This window comes from Rhincodon typus, chromosome 40, assembly GCF_021869965.1.
Source record: "Rhincodon typus isolate 14 chromosome 40, sRhiTyp1.1, whole genome shotgun sequence".
NCBI classification, from domain to species: Eukaryota; Metazoa; Chordata; class Chondrichthyes; order Orectolobiformes; family Rhincodontidae; genus Rhincodon; species Rhincodon typus.
This window is the reverse complement of record NC_063371.1, coordinates 694388-712163: the sequence shown is the minus strand read 5'-3', so window position 1 is coordinate 712163 and position 17776 is coordinate 694388. Positions and strand designations below refer to the sequence as shown.

Sequence of the window (17776 nt, the reverse complement as noted above, 5' to 3'; positions counted from 1 at the left end):
ATGAGGCATTCCACTCCCGTACATCTCAGATGTCCTCGTTTTTCAAGGACCGCAACTTCCCCACCTCAGCGGTCGAGAACGCCCTCGACCATGTCTCCCGCATTTCCCGCAACTCATCCCTCACACCCCGTCCCCGCAATAACAACCAAAAAAGAATCCCCCTCGTCCTCACGTACCACCCCACCAACCTCCAGATCCAACGCATCATCCTCCGACACTTCCGCCATCTGCAATCCGACCCCACCACCAAAGACGTTTTTCCCTCCCCACCCTTATCTGCTTTCCGGAGGGACCACTCTCTCTGTGACTCCCTTGTCCGCTCCACACTCCCCTCCAGCCCCACCACACCCGGCACTTTTCCCTGCAACCGCAGGAAGTGCTACACCTGCCCCTACACCTCCCCCCTCACCCCCATCCCAGGCCCCAAGAAGACTTTCCACATCAAGCAGATGTTCACCTGCACATCTGCTAATGTAGTATACTGCATCCGCTGTACCCGTTGTGGCCTCCTCTACATCGGGGAAACCAAGCGGAGGCTTGGGGACCGCTTTGCAGAGCACCTACACTCGGTTCACAATAAACAACTGCACCTCCCAGTCGCGAACCATTTCAACTCCCCCTCCCATTCCTCAGACGACATGTCCATCCTGGGCCTCCTGCAGTGCCACAACAATGCCACCCGAAGGTTGCAGGAACAGCAAATCATATTCCGCTTGAGAACCCTGCAGCCCAATGGTACCAATGTGGATTTCACAAGCTTCAAAATCTCCCCTCCCCCTACTGCATCCCAAAACCAGCCCAGCTCGTCCCCGCCTCCCTAACCTGTTCTTCCTCCCACCTATCCCCTCCTCCCACCTCAAGCCGCACCCCCATTTCCTACCTACTAACCTCATCCCGCCCCCTTGACCTGTCTGTCCTCCCTGGACTGACCTATCTCCTCCCTACCTCCCCACCTACACTCCATCCCCGCCTCTTTGACCTGTCTGTTTCCTCTCCACCTATCCTCTCCTCTATCCATCTTCTATCCGCCTCCCCCCTCTCCCTATTTATTTCAGAACCCCCTTCCCCTCCCCCGTTTCTGATGAAGGGTCTAGGCCCAAAATGTCAGCCTTCCTGCTCCTATGATGCTGCTTGGCCTACTGTGTTCATCCAGCTCTACACCTTGTTATCTCAGATTTTCCAGCATCTGCAGTTCCTACTATCTTTGGTTCTATCTCTCATTGTTGTATGGATCAGTGTTTCCCTAACTTGATCTCATTGTGACCCCAATTCAAAGCTTGAAAATTGTTGCGACCATTGTGTTAGAACTATCAGAGTGAAGAGGAAGGCGAGAGCATTTGTAAGACCAGGGATGGAAGGACAATGCACCTGTGACAGCAAAGAAGAAGGAGGTGCTCTGTATTGCCATTGTTGCCTCAGAGCTTGCCATGTCAAAATTTCAGCTCCTGACCCCACTGGGAATAAAGTGCAATCTTTTTTGAGGGCAAAGTCAAGTCTGTATCTGCATGGATATTTGGACTGTAAAAATATGTTCTCTCAAAATGGTAGCTATTGAGAAACCCATAAAAATCCCTGTTTCGGATACTGCACGACAGAGAGTGACTGCTGGTGTCAGGGAATGAATTTATTAAGGGAACGAATTCTCATCAGTACGTAAATTTACCTTCTGAACTTCAAGCCTGGACTATTGTAAAATTGAACAAACCAAAAAGAGGTGTTTATCTTTGTATGTATCTTGTGTCCAACTACTTCCTTCCCAGTTTATCTTGTGCTGAGACTGAAAATCAATTTCCATCAATCAGTTGAGATATAAAGAACTGCAGGTGCTGGAGTCAGAGATAACAAAGTGGGGAGCTGCAGGAACACAGCAGGCCATGCAGCGTCAGAGGGACAGGAAAGCTGACGTTTTGGGTTGGTACCCTTCTTCAGAAATGTCAGCTTTCCTGTTCCTCTGGTGCTGCCTAGCCTACTGTGTTCCTCCAGCTGCACACTTCGTTATCTCCATCAATCAGTTCTTCTTTTTGGTAATCACGAAGATTTCTTTTTGGAGACTGAATGACAGAGAATTTTCTGCAGTCAGTCCAAATCACTTGATGTCTGGATAGAGTCTTTGCTTGGTTATTAACAAAACAGATTATTGTTTTCCTGATGTCAGGGATATATTATGCCTGTCTCCAAAGCATAAATGTTAAAATGTCATTACTATCTCATTTGTATTACAGGGTTTATACCAGTGTTAACTGGTGATTGATTTTAAGCAATTTAGCATAGCACAAGTTTGAAAACATTGTTCCTTGGAATGGAAAGGAAGACTTGATTTTGTATTGCACTTCATGACTTCCAATCATTGCAAAATGCATTGCATCCAATGATATAGTATTTTAACTGTAGTAATTGATGTAAATATAGCAGTAATTTGCACAGAAGCTCCCACAATCTCTGACAAAAAGGTGACAGTGCCACCAACTGAGTCATGGTTGTCTTGTGAATGCAGGGCCATCTTTATGACTCCTCGCATGGTGTTCTTTAACCCCAGCCATCATGCATAAGTGCCAAGCAGAGGCTCAGCTGTACCCCACAGAATAAAAGGCAATTAAAAGAATGAAAATTATCCAAGTTTTTTTTTTGCAACTGGCACACAGGTGGACACCTGGAATCAGAAGACTTTATTGGCCATCTTCTAATCTGGAATGGTACATATGCCAGGAGTACAGTCCAGAAAAATGCTATTGAGTTTATCTAAATAGAGTCATTTATGATTGTCCATTAAAGATTTTGCATCATGCAGGTTGGATCTTCCACCTGTAGCATTTGTTTTTATGCAGTTAAGATAATGTGCACAGTGGCCCAGTGGTTATAGCACTGCTGCTTCAGAGCACCATGGACCCAGGTTCAATTCCACCCTGGGGCGACTGTCTGTGTGGAGTTTACAAATTCTCCCCGTGTCTGCTTGGGTGTGCTCTGGTTTTCTCCCACAGTCCAAAGATGTGGATTGGCCATGCTAAATTACCCATAGTGTTCAGGGATGTGTAGCTTAGGTTAGTTTATAGGGATGGGTCTGTGTGGGATGCTGTGTGGGTTGGTGTGGACTTGTTGGGCTGAAGGGCCTGGTTCCACACTGTAGGGATTCTATGATCTATGATAAAGGAACAAGTGATAGTTTTGAGGGAAAATAATTGGAGGAAAAAACCTTGACATAACTGTTGTTTCTCCTGCTGTACAATTGATCCAAAAAAGAATTTCTTCCAGAACTGAGACATTTTATTATCACGACTTGGCAGATGGTGTGTTATCTTGATAGGTTCTGTTCTGACCCTGGCTGATCCTGCAGGGCCAACCTCATTTCCATAGTGTGGGCTGACTTCACACCCATGCTGAGCATTGAAAGCTTGCTGGGGACTGGGCAACAGTGTGCAAAACATGAAACACAATCAAAGCTGTGTCTAAACTGTGAAACTTAAACTTAATTGTTGGGTAGTTTTTACAAAGGCTGCTAATACTTTTACGCCGATTTCAGCATCACTGACGACCAGCATTTATTGTCCATCCTTAATTGCCTTTGAGAGGGTTGCAGTGAGGTGCCTTGTTCAACAGTTGCAATCCTTGTTGAACAGTTGCAGTCCTCGTGGTGAAGTCAAATAGGGAGTTCCAGGATATTGATTTTTAAGTTGAGAAGGTGTGTAATATGGAAGGGAGTTTGGAGATGGTGGTGTTTCCATAAACCTGCTGTCCTTGTGCCCCAAGATGGTAAATGTCACTGGTTTTAGAGGTGCTGTTAAACGAGGCTTGTTGAGTTACTGCAATCTTAGAATTGCAACCTTCAATCCATCTTGGAGTCTGACAATAGTGGCAGGAGTCAATGCTAATGCAGTGGATGAGGTGCTACTCCATAATTGATCGTGATGGCATTGAGCTTTTGAGAGTTGTTGGAGCAGCAGTCATTCAGGCGACTGGATGGTATTCCCTCACTTGTCTTATTTGTGTCTTGAAAATAACGCAGTGAGTTTGCAAAGTCAGTGGATGAGTCACATGTCACAGAATGTCATTGTTGATGTAAATGCATCAATAATGAACTCAAGATTTGGATTGTGATAGATTCAGTACAGCAATGAATTTCGGGAGAGATTGTTATTTGTCTCTTGCTGGAGATTGTAATTTCCAGACACTTGTGTGGTACAAACATCACTTGATACTTAGCAGTTCACATGTAAATGTTGTCCAGGTCTTGTATCTAGGCACAGACTGTTTATTACCTGAGGAGATGAGATGGAAATGATCACTGTTTAGTGAGTGTCCCACTTTTAATTTTATAATTGATAGAAGGTCATTGATGAAGTATGGATGAAGAAATCCTACAACAATGCCTGGGGTTGAGTTAAATGCCTCCACAAATCTTCCCTTGTATTAGGTGGAGGATTTTCTCTTTGATTACCATTGACTCCAATTGATCTGTGCTTTCTTCATGCCACATTTAGGCAAATGTTGCTTTAATGTTCAGAGTCACTTTCACTTCACCTCTGGAATTCAGCCTTTTAGCTATGTTTGGGCGTAGATTGCAGTAACATCTGCAGCAAGTGGTTCTGCTGGAACCCAAAATGACCTTTAGTCAGCATATCATTGGTAAACGCCATTTCTGTCATTTTGCTATGATCGAGAGTAGACTATTGGTTGGATTGGATTTGACCTTCTTCTCGTAGATAGTGCCTGGATGATTTTCTGTTTTGTTGGACTGATATCCTAGTTATAATTAGACAAGTTTGCTTGGAGAGGTTCTATTCTAGAGCACAAATATTCAGTATTGCAGTTGGGATGTTGGTAACATCTGCTATGAGTCCAGGGGCTTGGATATGGTCAGTCAACCACTTGGGGTCGTTAATGTTATGGGGTCCTTGCCTCTACAGTCCAAGGAATGGCTATGTTCAGACTCGTGAATTGCAGTAAGTAACACAGATCAAATAAGGACTGGTCAAGTCATCAGTCAGGGCTGTCCATCCAAGTTAAGGGGTTTATGAGGGGCCAATGCTGTGGTAGGGAAGTTAGAAGAAGTCAACTGTGGGGATTGGAGGAGGCATGCAGCATATCACAGGGGGAAATAAATGTAAATGGTGAACCTCAACATAAAAGAGAGGCATGACAATAGTGCATTGGAGGACATCGGTAACTGTGGGAGGGAGAGTCACTATAATCACAACTACCCTGCATTTGATGAGGTATGATCATTGCGATGACTCATTTGCAGGCTACACTGGGCATTTGGGGTGGTGTGTGTGGGGAAGAGTTGCATTCCCTTTAACAGGGTTTGAAGATGGAATGATGCAAAGGATAGATGAACTGTGTAGTTTGGTTCTTAAGTAGCAAAGCATTTTTGAATGTTCACTTGTCTTGCTAATGAAGTGCCGGCCTCGTCACATTATATGCCCTGAGAAATATTTCATTTTTTCCCCTTCCATTCTGTACACAGTGAAGGGCAACTGCTGTTGGCAGTATTTGATTTGGTGCATGGTTGGGCTTTAAAAATGGCGCTGGGATTCCTGAGTGTTCTCAGCAGTGATGGGTGCTTCTTCCTGTGACAAGAGGAAAGATAGGGTGATGAGGGCATCATAGAGGTGTGGTGCATAGGTATGAGGTGAGTTTCAGAGAATATGAGAAATCTTGCCAAGTCACATTGAGAGAAACTCTCCATGAAACTCACCAGAATTGAAATCTAGCAAATTTCTGGTAAAATTCAGCCCTATAATTTTATTCTGTGATTAAGAGATGGAGTGAATCACATTTGAATTATTTCTTTGTTGACTGATTCATTTCAGAACATTCACATGAGTGGATGGTAAGGAAGGTGGTCCTCCTTTCCATCCTGATGCACACAAACAGCAGCATTGCATTATACTTGAAAATAGGCAAGTAGAATACTTCAGGTCACAACTGATAATGCAGGCACTGTGGTGCGCAAGATAGCTACTATACTCCTTTCAACAAAGAGCACAACTTGGCCAAAGCCATTTAATAGTCTTTGCAAGGTAGATGTTCTTTTGGCTGTAAGTATGGGTCGGTGGGGTGAGAGCTGCCAATTCGGTAGCTTCCCTTTACAACCTGAATTGACTGTGATGCCTTAACTTCAATTCAATTCCTTTCCTTAAAAAGTATCAATACTGCCTCAATGTCATAAAACTGTGGTGCTAGAATATGATAAAGGTACATTAAACGCAATTCAAAAGTAATTCATAAGATGGAGTTTTCCACCATGGACTTTAACTTCAGTGTCGGGCGTGGAAATGAATGCCACTTCTGCTTGGGGGCATTTGGCTTCCCTTGCGTGATCGCATGGTTCTCAGCTCATTACATGAACATGTATGCACATGCGAGTAATTAATGGAATCTTGTTGATATGGTGGACAGGAAGTGCATGACCTCATCACAACTTTCTGGGGTGGATGGTCCTGGCACCATAAACCATTCTGTGATCAGCCTGCTTCTTTGGCCAAACAGACTTTCACGCTTGGCCAGCTTCCTTTACCCATGCCCATTACACTCCAACCTCTCTGCACTATGCAACTTAAATTACCACCACCCAGTCCTCAATCATTGCATGCATAATGTTGCTTCTCAAAGAGGTCAAAGCAGTGAATACTTAATTCAAAGTCCAGCCATTCACCAGCTGCACATTGCTAATATGCAGTTGAGGGAACTTAATTCTAGTAAACTGGGCTTTTAATCAACATGCAAAAAGACATCCTGACTTGATGTCAGGAAACTTGACCCTACTTTACGATTCAGTGAATTTAATTGCAAAAGCTCATCCTGTCAAAATTCTGAAATCTGGCTTCCCACCCAGTTAAGTTTCCGCAGTCACCTTTTTTGCTATTTCCAGAATAGCACAAGATTTCACTCATGATCTGGAATTCTGTGAATCAACAAACTTAGGATGCTATTTACACAAGTTGAAGAAATACATATATTTTCCTTCACTAGTATTCAAGAAAATCAGCAAAACAACAAAATATATATCAGTGAGCAGGAAAATAGAACTCTCACAGCCAGTCAACTAGACCAGACAACTGTCATCCATCGCAACTTGGTATATATGATTGACTGGTTCCTTTTTCTATGAATTCATTTATCAATTTGTCTTGGAAATAATATTTTATGATTTATTTTATTTTTAGATTGTGGCCAAGCAGTTGCTGTAATAGCTCAAAGGCGAGTTAAGTTGGGAATTACTGGTGAAAGAGGAATTTTGGGTTTCAGTTATTGGTCTTGCACTCAGGTGAATTCTTCACTCACAGTCTGGCCAACAGGGTCCTGTTTCTTATCTTCTTCCTTTTTACTTTTCCTCCTCATGCTTCTCCTCATCAAATGGTGGCATGGTTTGTCCCCTCTGGATGTCAAGGCTGTGCAATTGTGATACCTGTTCTATTGTGTACTTCTGAGCTCTTTCAGAATGGTCCAGGCATTGGAGGTTTTTTATTGAACCTATTTTTCCTCATTAACCTGTTCAGAGATGTTATTATATACCTCTGGAGCACATGGAAATTGAACTTAGTCCTCTCTGGTGCAGGAGTGGGAACACTACCACGGTACCACAAGAGGGCCTCTCCAAGCAATGGAAGCATTATTTCAGCATGTCAAGCACCTGCTCTATCATTTTTAATACAACATCGTGCTTTCCATCAGAGTTAGCACATATGGGTCAGTGTTTGACCATTGTCGTACTGTAGCCACCCATCAGTTTTCATGTTGGCTCAAATGTAGCTGGCACAGTGAATAGTTGGAGAATGAAGAAATGATGAGTGTTACTGAGAAAATGGGCATTAACTTGTACAATTCCATCTCCAATTATACAGCAGTTATTTCTTGATCCAATGTCATTTCTCTAAACTCTGGTATCAGGCAGAATTGACAGCCTGCAAGTGATGTACATTAAATCAGTGGCACTGTGTATCATGGGGAAGTTTATAACGATTGCAAAGCTGCCTGCTGAATCCACGTAATAATCTCTGGCAAGGTTTAATGAAATGCTATTAGCTCTCAATGAGTAGAGACCTCATTACTCGACAATGATAGGAAACTACTGATGATGCAGATGTTGCAAATACTTTGACCTCCAGCCTGGCTCAAAGCAGATGCATGAAAGCTCTTTGTCACAGTTGACAACATTGGCAAGCATGTCCTTGTCATACTTGGATCGTGTAGCAGATTTGATCAAGATGTCCTTCTTCTTAGATCGAAAGGGATAGGGACTGAAGTATGCCAGTTGGACTATTGAGTCTGCTCTGCCATTTTGTGAGATCATAGCTAATCTGATAATCCACAACTCCACTTTCCTGCCTTTTCACCACATTCTTTGATTCCTTTACTGATCAAAAATCTGTCTCAGCCTTGAAAATACTTAATGAACCAGCCTCCACAGCACCTTGTGATAAAGAATTCCACAGATTCTCTACCTTCTGAGAGAAGAAAGTCCTCCTCACCTCATTAAATTGGTGACCCCTTATTCTGAGATTACACCCTCTGGTCCAAGACTCTCCCATAACAGGAAACAGTCTGATATGTCCTGTCAAGCCCCCAAGAATGTAATGTGTTTCAATAAGGTTACCTCTCATTCTTCTAAACTCCAATAAATACAGACCCAACATACTCAACCTTTCCTCAGCAGAAAATCCCTCCATTCCCAGGATCTACAAAGTGAATTTTCTTTGGACTGCCGACAATGTCAGCATATCTTTTCTTAAACAAGGGGATCAAAACAGTATTTTAAGTATGCACTTACTCATGCCTTGTCTGCTTTTTGCAAGACATCCCTAATCTTGTACTCTGGTACCTTTGAAATAAAGGCCAGAATTCCTTTTGTTTTTATGCACAAGAACCCTGAAATCCCTGTGTTGCAGTTTTCTGCAATCTTTCTCAATTTAAATAACATTCAATTCCTACCAAAGTGCATAACCTCATAATATCCACGTTATAATCCATAAGCCAAGTTTTTTCCCATTCATCTTAGCATGTTTGTATTCCTTTGAAGAGTCTTTATGTCATTCTCACCACTTGCCTTCCCCTATTTTTATATCATCCACAAACCTGGTGATCATATATTCAGTTCCCTCATCTGCGTCATTAGTATATATCTAGTAAGTAATTGTGGCCCCAGCACTGATACCTGTGGCACTCTACTAGTTATGTGTTGCTATTCTAAAAATGCCCTCCTTATTCTAAACGCTGTGTTTTCCATTAGTTAACCAATCTTTCATCCATACTTGTATTATCCCCAACATTGTGTAGTATCTTGTCAAACGCCTTTTGGAAATCCATATATATTGCATCTATTCTGCTATCAGCTCAACCAATCCAAGATCATTTCTTGCTATCACACTTAGCCTATTCAGTACTAAAAAAGCTACCCACAACAGTTTCCTTCCTGCATCTCCTTTCAAAAAGTCTGGTGTTGCTGAATATTTAGTTCCCAGCTTTGATCTGCTTGTAACCATGTTTCTGTAATGGATATAAGTTCATACCCCTTAACCTCTACTTGCACTGTTAATTCATTTATTTGTTTTGCATACTAAACATAAAGAGCCATTAATTTTTGTTTTTGCTATTTTTACCCTTTTACCCTACTTGCTGATTTTTAAAATGTTTTTACATGCTGTCCCTTCCTGTCCCACTCAGAGTGTCAGTACTTAAATAGTTGCTATATCATTTTCATGGTTAGCGTACATATCGCCTCTCCAGACCCTCCCACCTCTAATTCGATTAAGATCCTCTCTACAACCTCAGCTACTCGATTCAAGTACATTGGTATCAACACTGTTCAAGTGAAGCCTGTACCAGCAGAACAGCTTCCTTCTAGTCCAATACTGGTGTCAATACCCCACGAACTGAAAATCATTCCTCCTACCCCAATCTTTGAGCTGTGTGTGTAACACCTTGAATTATTTATTGGCAGTTTGCCTGTGGCTCAGATTGTAATCTCAAGATTAATTTGGAGGCTCTGGTTTTAAATTTCGCCCAGATTTTTGAAAAGCTTTCAGCAGAATCCACTTGCTCGTTCTTTCAATGTCATTGGTACAAATGTGGATAATGGCAACTGGATCTCTCCACTCCCAAGTTTTTCTCCAGCCCTGAGGAGATGACCTTGAATTTGGGCAGGCAACACAGCATTTATGACTCATGCTCACAGTTGAAGAGAAACCCCTAATCACACTGTCCTCTACCACTACCACTATTGTCCCAAGATAAATAGCTTCTTGTTCCACAGTGCTAGGACCATTCCTGTGGTTTCAACACCAAACTTTACCCCTTGAAATAAACTGCTTTTCTCGCTGAGAGGAGTCTTGTGTCTGGCATTGGCATTCCTGATGCTGTTTCACCCTTCCCCCGACGTCCAGGAATATCAGATTTAATCTGGTGCTGTGTCATCTCCCCATTACCAATTGTGCTGGAGCTGTCTGTATATTTGTGTGAGGGGTGGTCCTATAGTCGAACAGGAACCAGGACAGTTTGGTATCTAGTAAAGCTGTAGGCTGTTTCTTTAAGCCTGCCTTCAAAGTTTGGACTGCTCTTTCCACCAGATGATTTGGATGATGGATGCTACGGAGCTGTCCTTATCCGTCGATCGCCATTTGACTTTAGGAAATACTCAAGTTTCGTGCTGGTAAATGATGGCCCATTGTCTGTGACCAACACCTCCAGGAGTCTGTGTATTGTAAAAGATACTTTTCAATCATTGTCCCCGTGACGAATGAACTCTATGCACATCCAATCACTTTGAACAGGTATCCACAATGATTAAAAACATAGAGCCATGAAAGGACTGGTATAGTCGATGTGTAACCGAGCCCAAGGTTTACCCGGCCATTCCCATGAATGTGAGGGAGCTGTTGGTGGTAATTTTTGCCCTTGTTGGCACTCTGGGCACTGGCCCACCCTTTGACTATGTTGGCGTCCAATCCTGGCCACCAGACATAACTTCTTGCCAACATCTTCATTTTGCTGTCCTCTACGGTGATCTGGTCTCACCAGCTCCACAAAGGTTTCAATTTTCACTTTTGATCCCCCCTGTCAGCCTGATATTGTCAGCGGTGACCAGAAGGGTGTCCAGAAAGTTTAAAACCAGAAGGGACTCTTACAGTGGTGGCACCACCGGTGGTGTATCTGTTTGTTTCCCCCATCACCACCGGCTGTTTTAGTTTTGCCAGGATGGAATCTTTTTGTGCCTATAGTCTGATATTGTCAGGGTGTCCAAAGGGAATTGAGAGACTGTTGTCTGCTCTGCTTCACGGAGACTTGCTTCACCCCTGTCATTGCCGACTGTGCCCTACAAACTGACGGGATCTCCATACACTGCATTGACTGCACAGCGTCCTCAGGCAAGCCAAAGGGCGGTGGGGTATGCTTCCTGATCAACACTTCCTGGTGCTCAGGCGTAGCAACCCTGGCAAGTCATTGCTCCCAGGACCTAGAATACCTTACAGTAAAATGCCGTCCCTACTACCTACTGCGAGAGTTCACCTCTGCAATCCTGACAGCAGTCGACATACCACCCCATGCAGGTGTGAAGAATACTCTAGATGTGATTTATACCGTCACAAACACTCTAGAGATGAAATTTCCCAAGGCTCTTTTCATTATGGCCAATGACTTCAACCAATCCAACCTCAAGATGATGCTGCCAAGGTACTACCGACATATTTCCTGCCCCACCAGAGGACTGAACATTCTGGATCACTGCAACACAACCATCAAAGATGCCTACCGCTCCATCCCCTGCCCACACTTTGGAAAATAGATCACAGTGCTCTGTTCCTCCTCCCAGCTTACAAGCAGGAGCTGAAACGGGAGGACCCCTCACAAAAGGAAGCACAATGCTGTTCTGAGGCTATGGAAGACCGTCTCCGGGACTGCTTGGTGGACTCAACCGTGTTCGAGTACTCAGAGGAAAACATGGATGATTATGCCACCACCATCATGGACTTCATTAGCAAATGCATGGAGGACTGTGTAGCAAAGAAGTCAATCCGAGTAAAAACCGGAAGAACTGCGGATGCTGTAAATCAGCAGGTCTGGCAGCATCTGTGAAGGAAAAAACAGAGTTAACGTTTTGGGTCTAGTGACCCTTCCTCAGAACTCAGTTCCTCAGTGTTCTGAGGAAGGCTCACCAGACCCGAAATGTTAACTCTTGTTTTTTCCTTCACAGATGCTGCCAGACCTGCTGAGCTTTTCCAGCAACTTCGTTTTTGAAGTCAATCCGAGTGTTCCCCAACCATAAACCTTGGATGAACCAGGAAATCCACTCCCTACTGACGACCAGATATGCAGCATTCAAGTCAGATGATCCAGACCAATGCAGGAAATCCAGATATGACCTCTGCAAAGCCATCAAGGATGCCAAGAGGCAGCAGCCGGACCAAGTTAGAGGCCCAACCCTACCAAACAGACTCCCGCCACCTGTATCAAGGCCTAAACAACATTACGGAATACAAAATGAAGCAGAGCAAGATAGCAGACAAAGACACATCATTCCTTGACGTGCTGAATGCTTTCTATGCTCTGAGCAGAATTCCAGCGGCGCGGTGACGCCTGCCCGGACAGTCCCAGACTCACCTATTCCGTCAGTCACGGCTGCAGGCATCAGATCAGTCTTCCTGGGAGTCAACCCAAGGAAAGAGATGGGCCTGCACAGTGTTTCCGGCTAAGCACTCAGATTTTGTGTGGATCAACGGCAGAGGTATTCACCGACATCTTCAACCTTTCCCTCCTACGAGTTGAAGTCCCCACCTGCTTCAAGAAGACAACCATCATCCCTGTACTTAAGAAAGCATGTGCAATGCAATGCCTCTTCTTCCTCAGATGGCTCAAAAAATTTGGCATGTCCGTAAGGACCCTCGCCAACTTCTACAGATGCACCATTGAAAGCATACTGTCTGGGTGCATAATGGCCTGGTACGGCAATTGCTCTGCCCAGGACCATAAGAAACTTCAGAATGTGGTGTGCACAGTCCAGACCATCACGGAAACCAACCTTCCATCCATGGGCTGTATTTACACGGCTCGCTGCTACGGAAAGGCTGCCAACATCATCAAAGACCCATTGCACCCTGGTAATGATCTCCTACAACCTCCTCCGTCAGGCAGAAGAAACAAAAGCCTGAACACGCATCAGCAGGTTCAGGAACAGCTTCTTTCCGGCCATTATTAGACTGATGAATGGACACTCTAGCATCAAATAATACTGATCTTGCTAACAATGATCTCACCTAGTGCACTATCTGTGCAATGAAACCTGTATGCCTATCTAAGTCTTTTTGATCTATATATCGTCACTTGTGCTGTTTGTAAATAAAGTTTTTCACTGTATTTCAGTACACGTGACAATCAATCAATCAGTCAGTAAGAAAGTTTAAAACTTGAATGGACTATTCCAGAGATGGCGCAATGCACCTGCATTTTCCACTTGGCCTCCCAGACAGTGTTTCAACTGTTAATTGTAAGGATAAGGATAAGTGCCTGCTGCTGAATTCGAAGTGAAGCTATGAGCAGCGTGATCTTGTCCTCTTTAAGTAGCCTTAGCAGAGGTTTGTGATCTTTACTATTCCAAATTTACAACTGTAAAGGCATTGGTGGAACTTGCTAATGCCAATGATCACGGCCAAACCTTCCTAAATAAAAACCAAAAGAACTGCGGATGCTGTAAATCAGAAACAAATACATAAGTTGTTGGAAAGCTCAGCAGGTCTGGCAGCGTCTATGAAGAGAAATCAGAGTTAACGTTTCGGGTCTGGTGACCCGTCCACAGAACAGTTCTGAGGAATGGTCACTGGACCCGAAACGTTAACTCTGATTTCTCTTCACAGATGCTGCCAGACCTGCTGAGCTTTTCCAGTTTTTGTGCCAAGCCTTCCTTCTTTTTTAGCCTGTCTTTGTTCGGCATCAGCCAAAGTCAGGGAAGCGTTCCCACTTCTGAAGAAGGGTCCTGACCCGAAACAACAACTTTCCTGCTCCTCTGATGCTGCCTGGCCAGCTGTGCTCCTCCAGCTCCATACTGTGTTATCTCTGACTCCAGCATCTTACTATCTCTGGTTTGATGATTCCTTTGCTTTCCAGCCTCTGATTTCTGCCTCTACTTTTGCCCATAAGGCAAATGGCACTGGGCGGGCTTTGCAGAATCATGGAATTGCTTCCTGCTCAACATGTAAGTTGGCCTTGGCACCGTTGATGGTCCCTAGATCTCCTTGAAAAGCTTCCAGGTATTTAATTAGGACTTCACTCAGGCAGCCATTAATCAACAAATGTTGAGCCAATCAAATTGAATCTTTCTCAAACAATTTCGCCCCATCAAACTTGGGCCTGAGCCTTTTATTACAATCAGTGGTGACTGAACCAGCTGCTTCTCATAAGAGACCGGAACCAAAAGTGTACCCTTAATCTGTAAAAGTTTCCCAGTATAGGCTCTCAACCTGGCTAGCTCTTATGCAAACTTAAGAGTGAATAAAGACTGGTTCCTCAATCACTGATACAGCTGTGCTGGTATTGACCTCCATTAGAATTTGGTGACTGTTTAGCCATACGTTTATTTTGATTGGTTCTGATTTGAATATTGCAAAGCAATTTCACTGTTGCAAACCAGATGTAGGTGGACTTTCCAGGGGTCCACTCTCCTGGATACCGGCCTGTGAGTTCTTTTACTCAGTTCGGGTCTGGTGGGACTGTTTTGCTGTCTTGAGTCCGCACACCGACAGCAACTGCAACCGGCCCAGATCCTGGATAGAATTTTAACTGTTTGGCTGAGGCTTGTCTTTGTTTTGCTGTGGGCTGACCTTGAGTCCCTCTATTCAGGATATGTCCTGAGTGTGGCTATGTAATTGCCTGCACTCAAGTGGTATTGCCCAAGCTCAGTCAGACTGGCAAAAGTCCACTTCCATCACCATACCTTGGAACTTATATATTCCACTTGCAGCATTTTCCAATGGGAAAGCCAGTTTTAGTGCCTGTTTGAAGTCCAGTTGGCTTCTGCTAGTAGGCACTTTTGCATGGTCATATCATTAATCCAATGTACAAACAGTCTGTCAGTACCTCACTGAGTGTTAAACCAAAATCACAAGTCTCTGCCAGTCATCTTAACGTTGCCAAAAATCCAAATACAAATTCCGCCGGTTCTTGAACTGTCGAGTGAAACCGATAACGTCTCAGAATTAGGAGAGGCTTGGGGTCGTAATATTCCTTAGCTAAATCTGTCAACTCTTGAAAAGTTTTATTATCTGGTGCTTCTGGGAAAGTTAGACTCTGAATAACTGAAAAGGCTGTGGGTCCACACACTGTCAGGAGAATTAATCACTACTTTTCATCTGCCCCAACGTCATTTACCTGGAAAGCTGGAACCTGTCGGCCAAAGTCATAATTGATGAAGAGATCCAGCACTACCTCCAGTGTACTAGTGCTGAGGAGAAGGTTGTTTGAGGATAACAACATCAGATCCAACACAAAGTTTATGGTGTACAGAGTTGTCGTGGTTCCTGACCTCCTCTATGGCTCTGAGATGTGGACTTCTACAGCAGACACCTCAAGGCCTTGCAGCAGTTGCACCAACACTTCTGCGTAAGATACTGCAAATCCACTGGGAAGACAGGTGCACCAACATCAGCATCCTCAACCAGAGCAACATCCCCAGTATCGAGGCACTGACCATCCTTGATCAGTTATGATGGGCTGGGCACGTCATCTGCAAGACCAACACGAGGCTCCCTGAGCTTCAAAATGGCAAAGGAGCCCCAGGTACACAGAGGAAACCCTTCAGGGATATTCTCAAGGCCTCACTGGCAAAGTGCAGCATTCCCACTGACACCTGGGAATCAGTGACCCAAGTAGATCCAAAGCTGGTATCCGTCACCAAGTCAACCTTTATTTACATGTAACTGACCCAGCTAGCACAGAGCTGGCTCCTAGAGTGAGCAGAACCCCTGACACCTGTTAACAGCTCCAGTCAGGGAACTCATATTCAATGAGATTCACCTGGCTGACATTGTTCCATTTACAACAAAAAGTAATCATAAAAGCAGTGCATGTTAGGAGAGTATGTTGGGAAATAAAAAAAACAGAAATCACAAAGATAAAAGGGGTAATTGAACACAGTAAAAGAACACAGTTGGAAGAGACTGTTAGAAGCTAAAAGAGAGTAGCTTCACCCTGAAAACAGCAGTAAGAGGTGGAATATCAGGAACTGTTTGTAAACAATTGGAATTCAGAAACAGGTTTAGGAGGAATTTCAAGAAAAGAAACAATGGTAATTACTGAAGCCAAAAGAGAAGCTGAAATCGTAGAAGTATTTTGTTGCCAATCCAAAATCCCTGAGAATTCCAGCTTGCATGTACGTTTTTAAAAATGATTGCTTAGTCTCGTAGAATCTGTTTCTAAGCAGTGCTTCCTTCTTTTATTGCTGCAGCAGCAGAAATAGATTGAACAATATATGGCAGTACTATTATTGCAGCAAACTTTGACCTTTGATCCAGGATATGAGGCTTTATGCAACATGCTGTGAAGTATGAGACATAGCTTTCTTATGCAATGTACTAAGTGTAAAGAGAATTTGTAGTTTTAAAAAAAACTGTCGTATTTTTGATGCCAAAAATTAACAGGCAAAAGCCTGTAAGAACAATTCAGAACAATGCCTCATTTCTATATGGCAATGTTTGCACCGTTCCCCCAAATGCATCTAGAATTATGGGGTTTACACGTGACCCATAAGGAAATGGGTCTTAGTTCAGCTGTGTGCAGCTGGTATTGAGCCGGCACTTCCGTTTGCTACTCCAGTCCACAGTTTACTGCTGATTTCATGCTGATGACTTGCACAGATACCACATAGGGGTAGTATTGTTTAGGAAGCTTAAATTAGGAAGATACTTGACAAGTAACTAACATAACTAGCCCATCCTCCACTCTCTTTCTCCAGGTTTTTGCTGATTGGTTGTCCCGGAGAAGTCTGAGTAGGCAGTGGACATGCTTGTCACGTTTTAAGTCTCGACTGGTAGTGGGGAAGTGGGGGCAGGGAAGGTTAGAGTGAGAGAGAGCGAGCGACAGAGAGAGAGAGAGAGAGAGAGAGAGCGCTCAGCAGTTCGATAATGATGCTCGAGTCAGGATAAAAAACCTAATGTACCACGGGTGCCCGTAACATAGCTCAAGGAGAAGGAGGCAAGATGGCTGCCTGGTAGCGTCTACCTCTGATGGAGGAAGCAGAGCCTGTTTCAGAGGAGTGTTGCAAGATAGAGGGTATAGTGTAGGTATATATCTATAGAAGCTTTTGAAGGTTATTTAAAGAAAAAGAAGGCTCTAGTTACTAGCTCCGTTTGATGTTATATTTTGTTATATTATTAATGAACTGCAAATTATTCACAATATACTAATTTTCTAAATTGGTAATTGTTGTCTTTGCTTGCAAAATGTATCTTTTAGTTCAGTGACTACAAGTACAGCTCAATTTTATTGTCATTTTCAGTGTTATGGTCTCGCTTGCATTAGATTGCTCTGTCTCATTTCTTAATTGATTTTTTTGTGCTTGGTTCTTTTTCTCTGCAGGTGGGGAACAAAGACAATACAAAAGCTCAGAGAAAGAAGCAAACACTGGCTGAAAAGGTAAATTAACTGCATTTTGTGAAAAATATAGTTTTAGCATGTCGAATAATTTTAATTGAGAAAGATCAAAGCTCTGACTCCATTGGAAATGGTGTGAAGAACAACAGGGAAACATCGTCATACAGCTTTAAATTCATATCTGGTGTATTATAATTCAAAT

General features: G+C 43.5%; 1 protein-coding gene across 4 annotated transcripts in view; it reads left to right on the top strand.

Annotated features, from left to right (window-relative positions):
* LOC109927965 (methylcytosine dioxygenase TET3-like) overlaps positions 1-17776 on the top strand; it is a 331959-nt gene that overhangs the window by 43260 nt on the left and 270923 nt on the right. The window contains exons 1-2 of one of the 4 annotated variants that reach the window (XM_020527970.2): positions 16798-17260; positions 17560-17616. Coding sequence is in view for 1 of the 4 variants with exons in the window: in XM_020527969.2 (XP_020383558.2) it covers positions 17560-17616 (57 nt within the window). In the remaining 3 variants the exon portion in view is untranslated. Of the gene's footprint in view, positions 1-16797; positions 17265-17362; positions 17400-17559; positions 17617-17776 lie in introns of those variants that run through there. The other 3 variants (XM_020527971.2, XM_048618549.1, XM_020527969.2) reach the window with 3 other exon arrangements.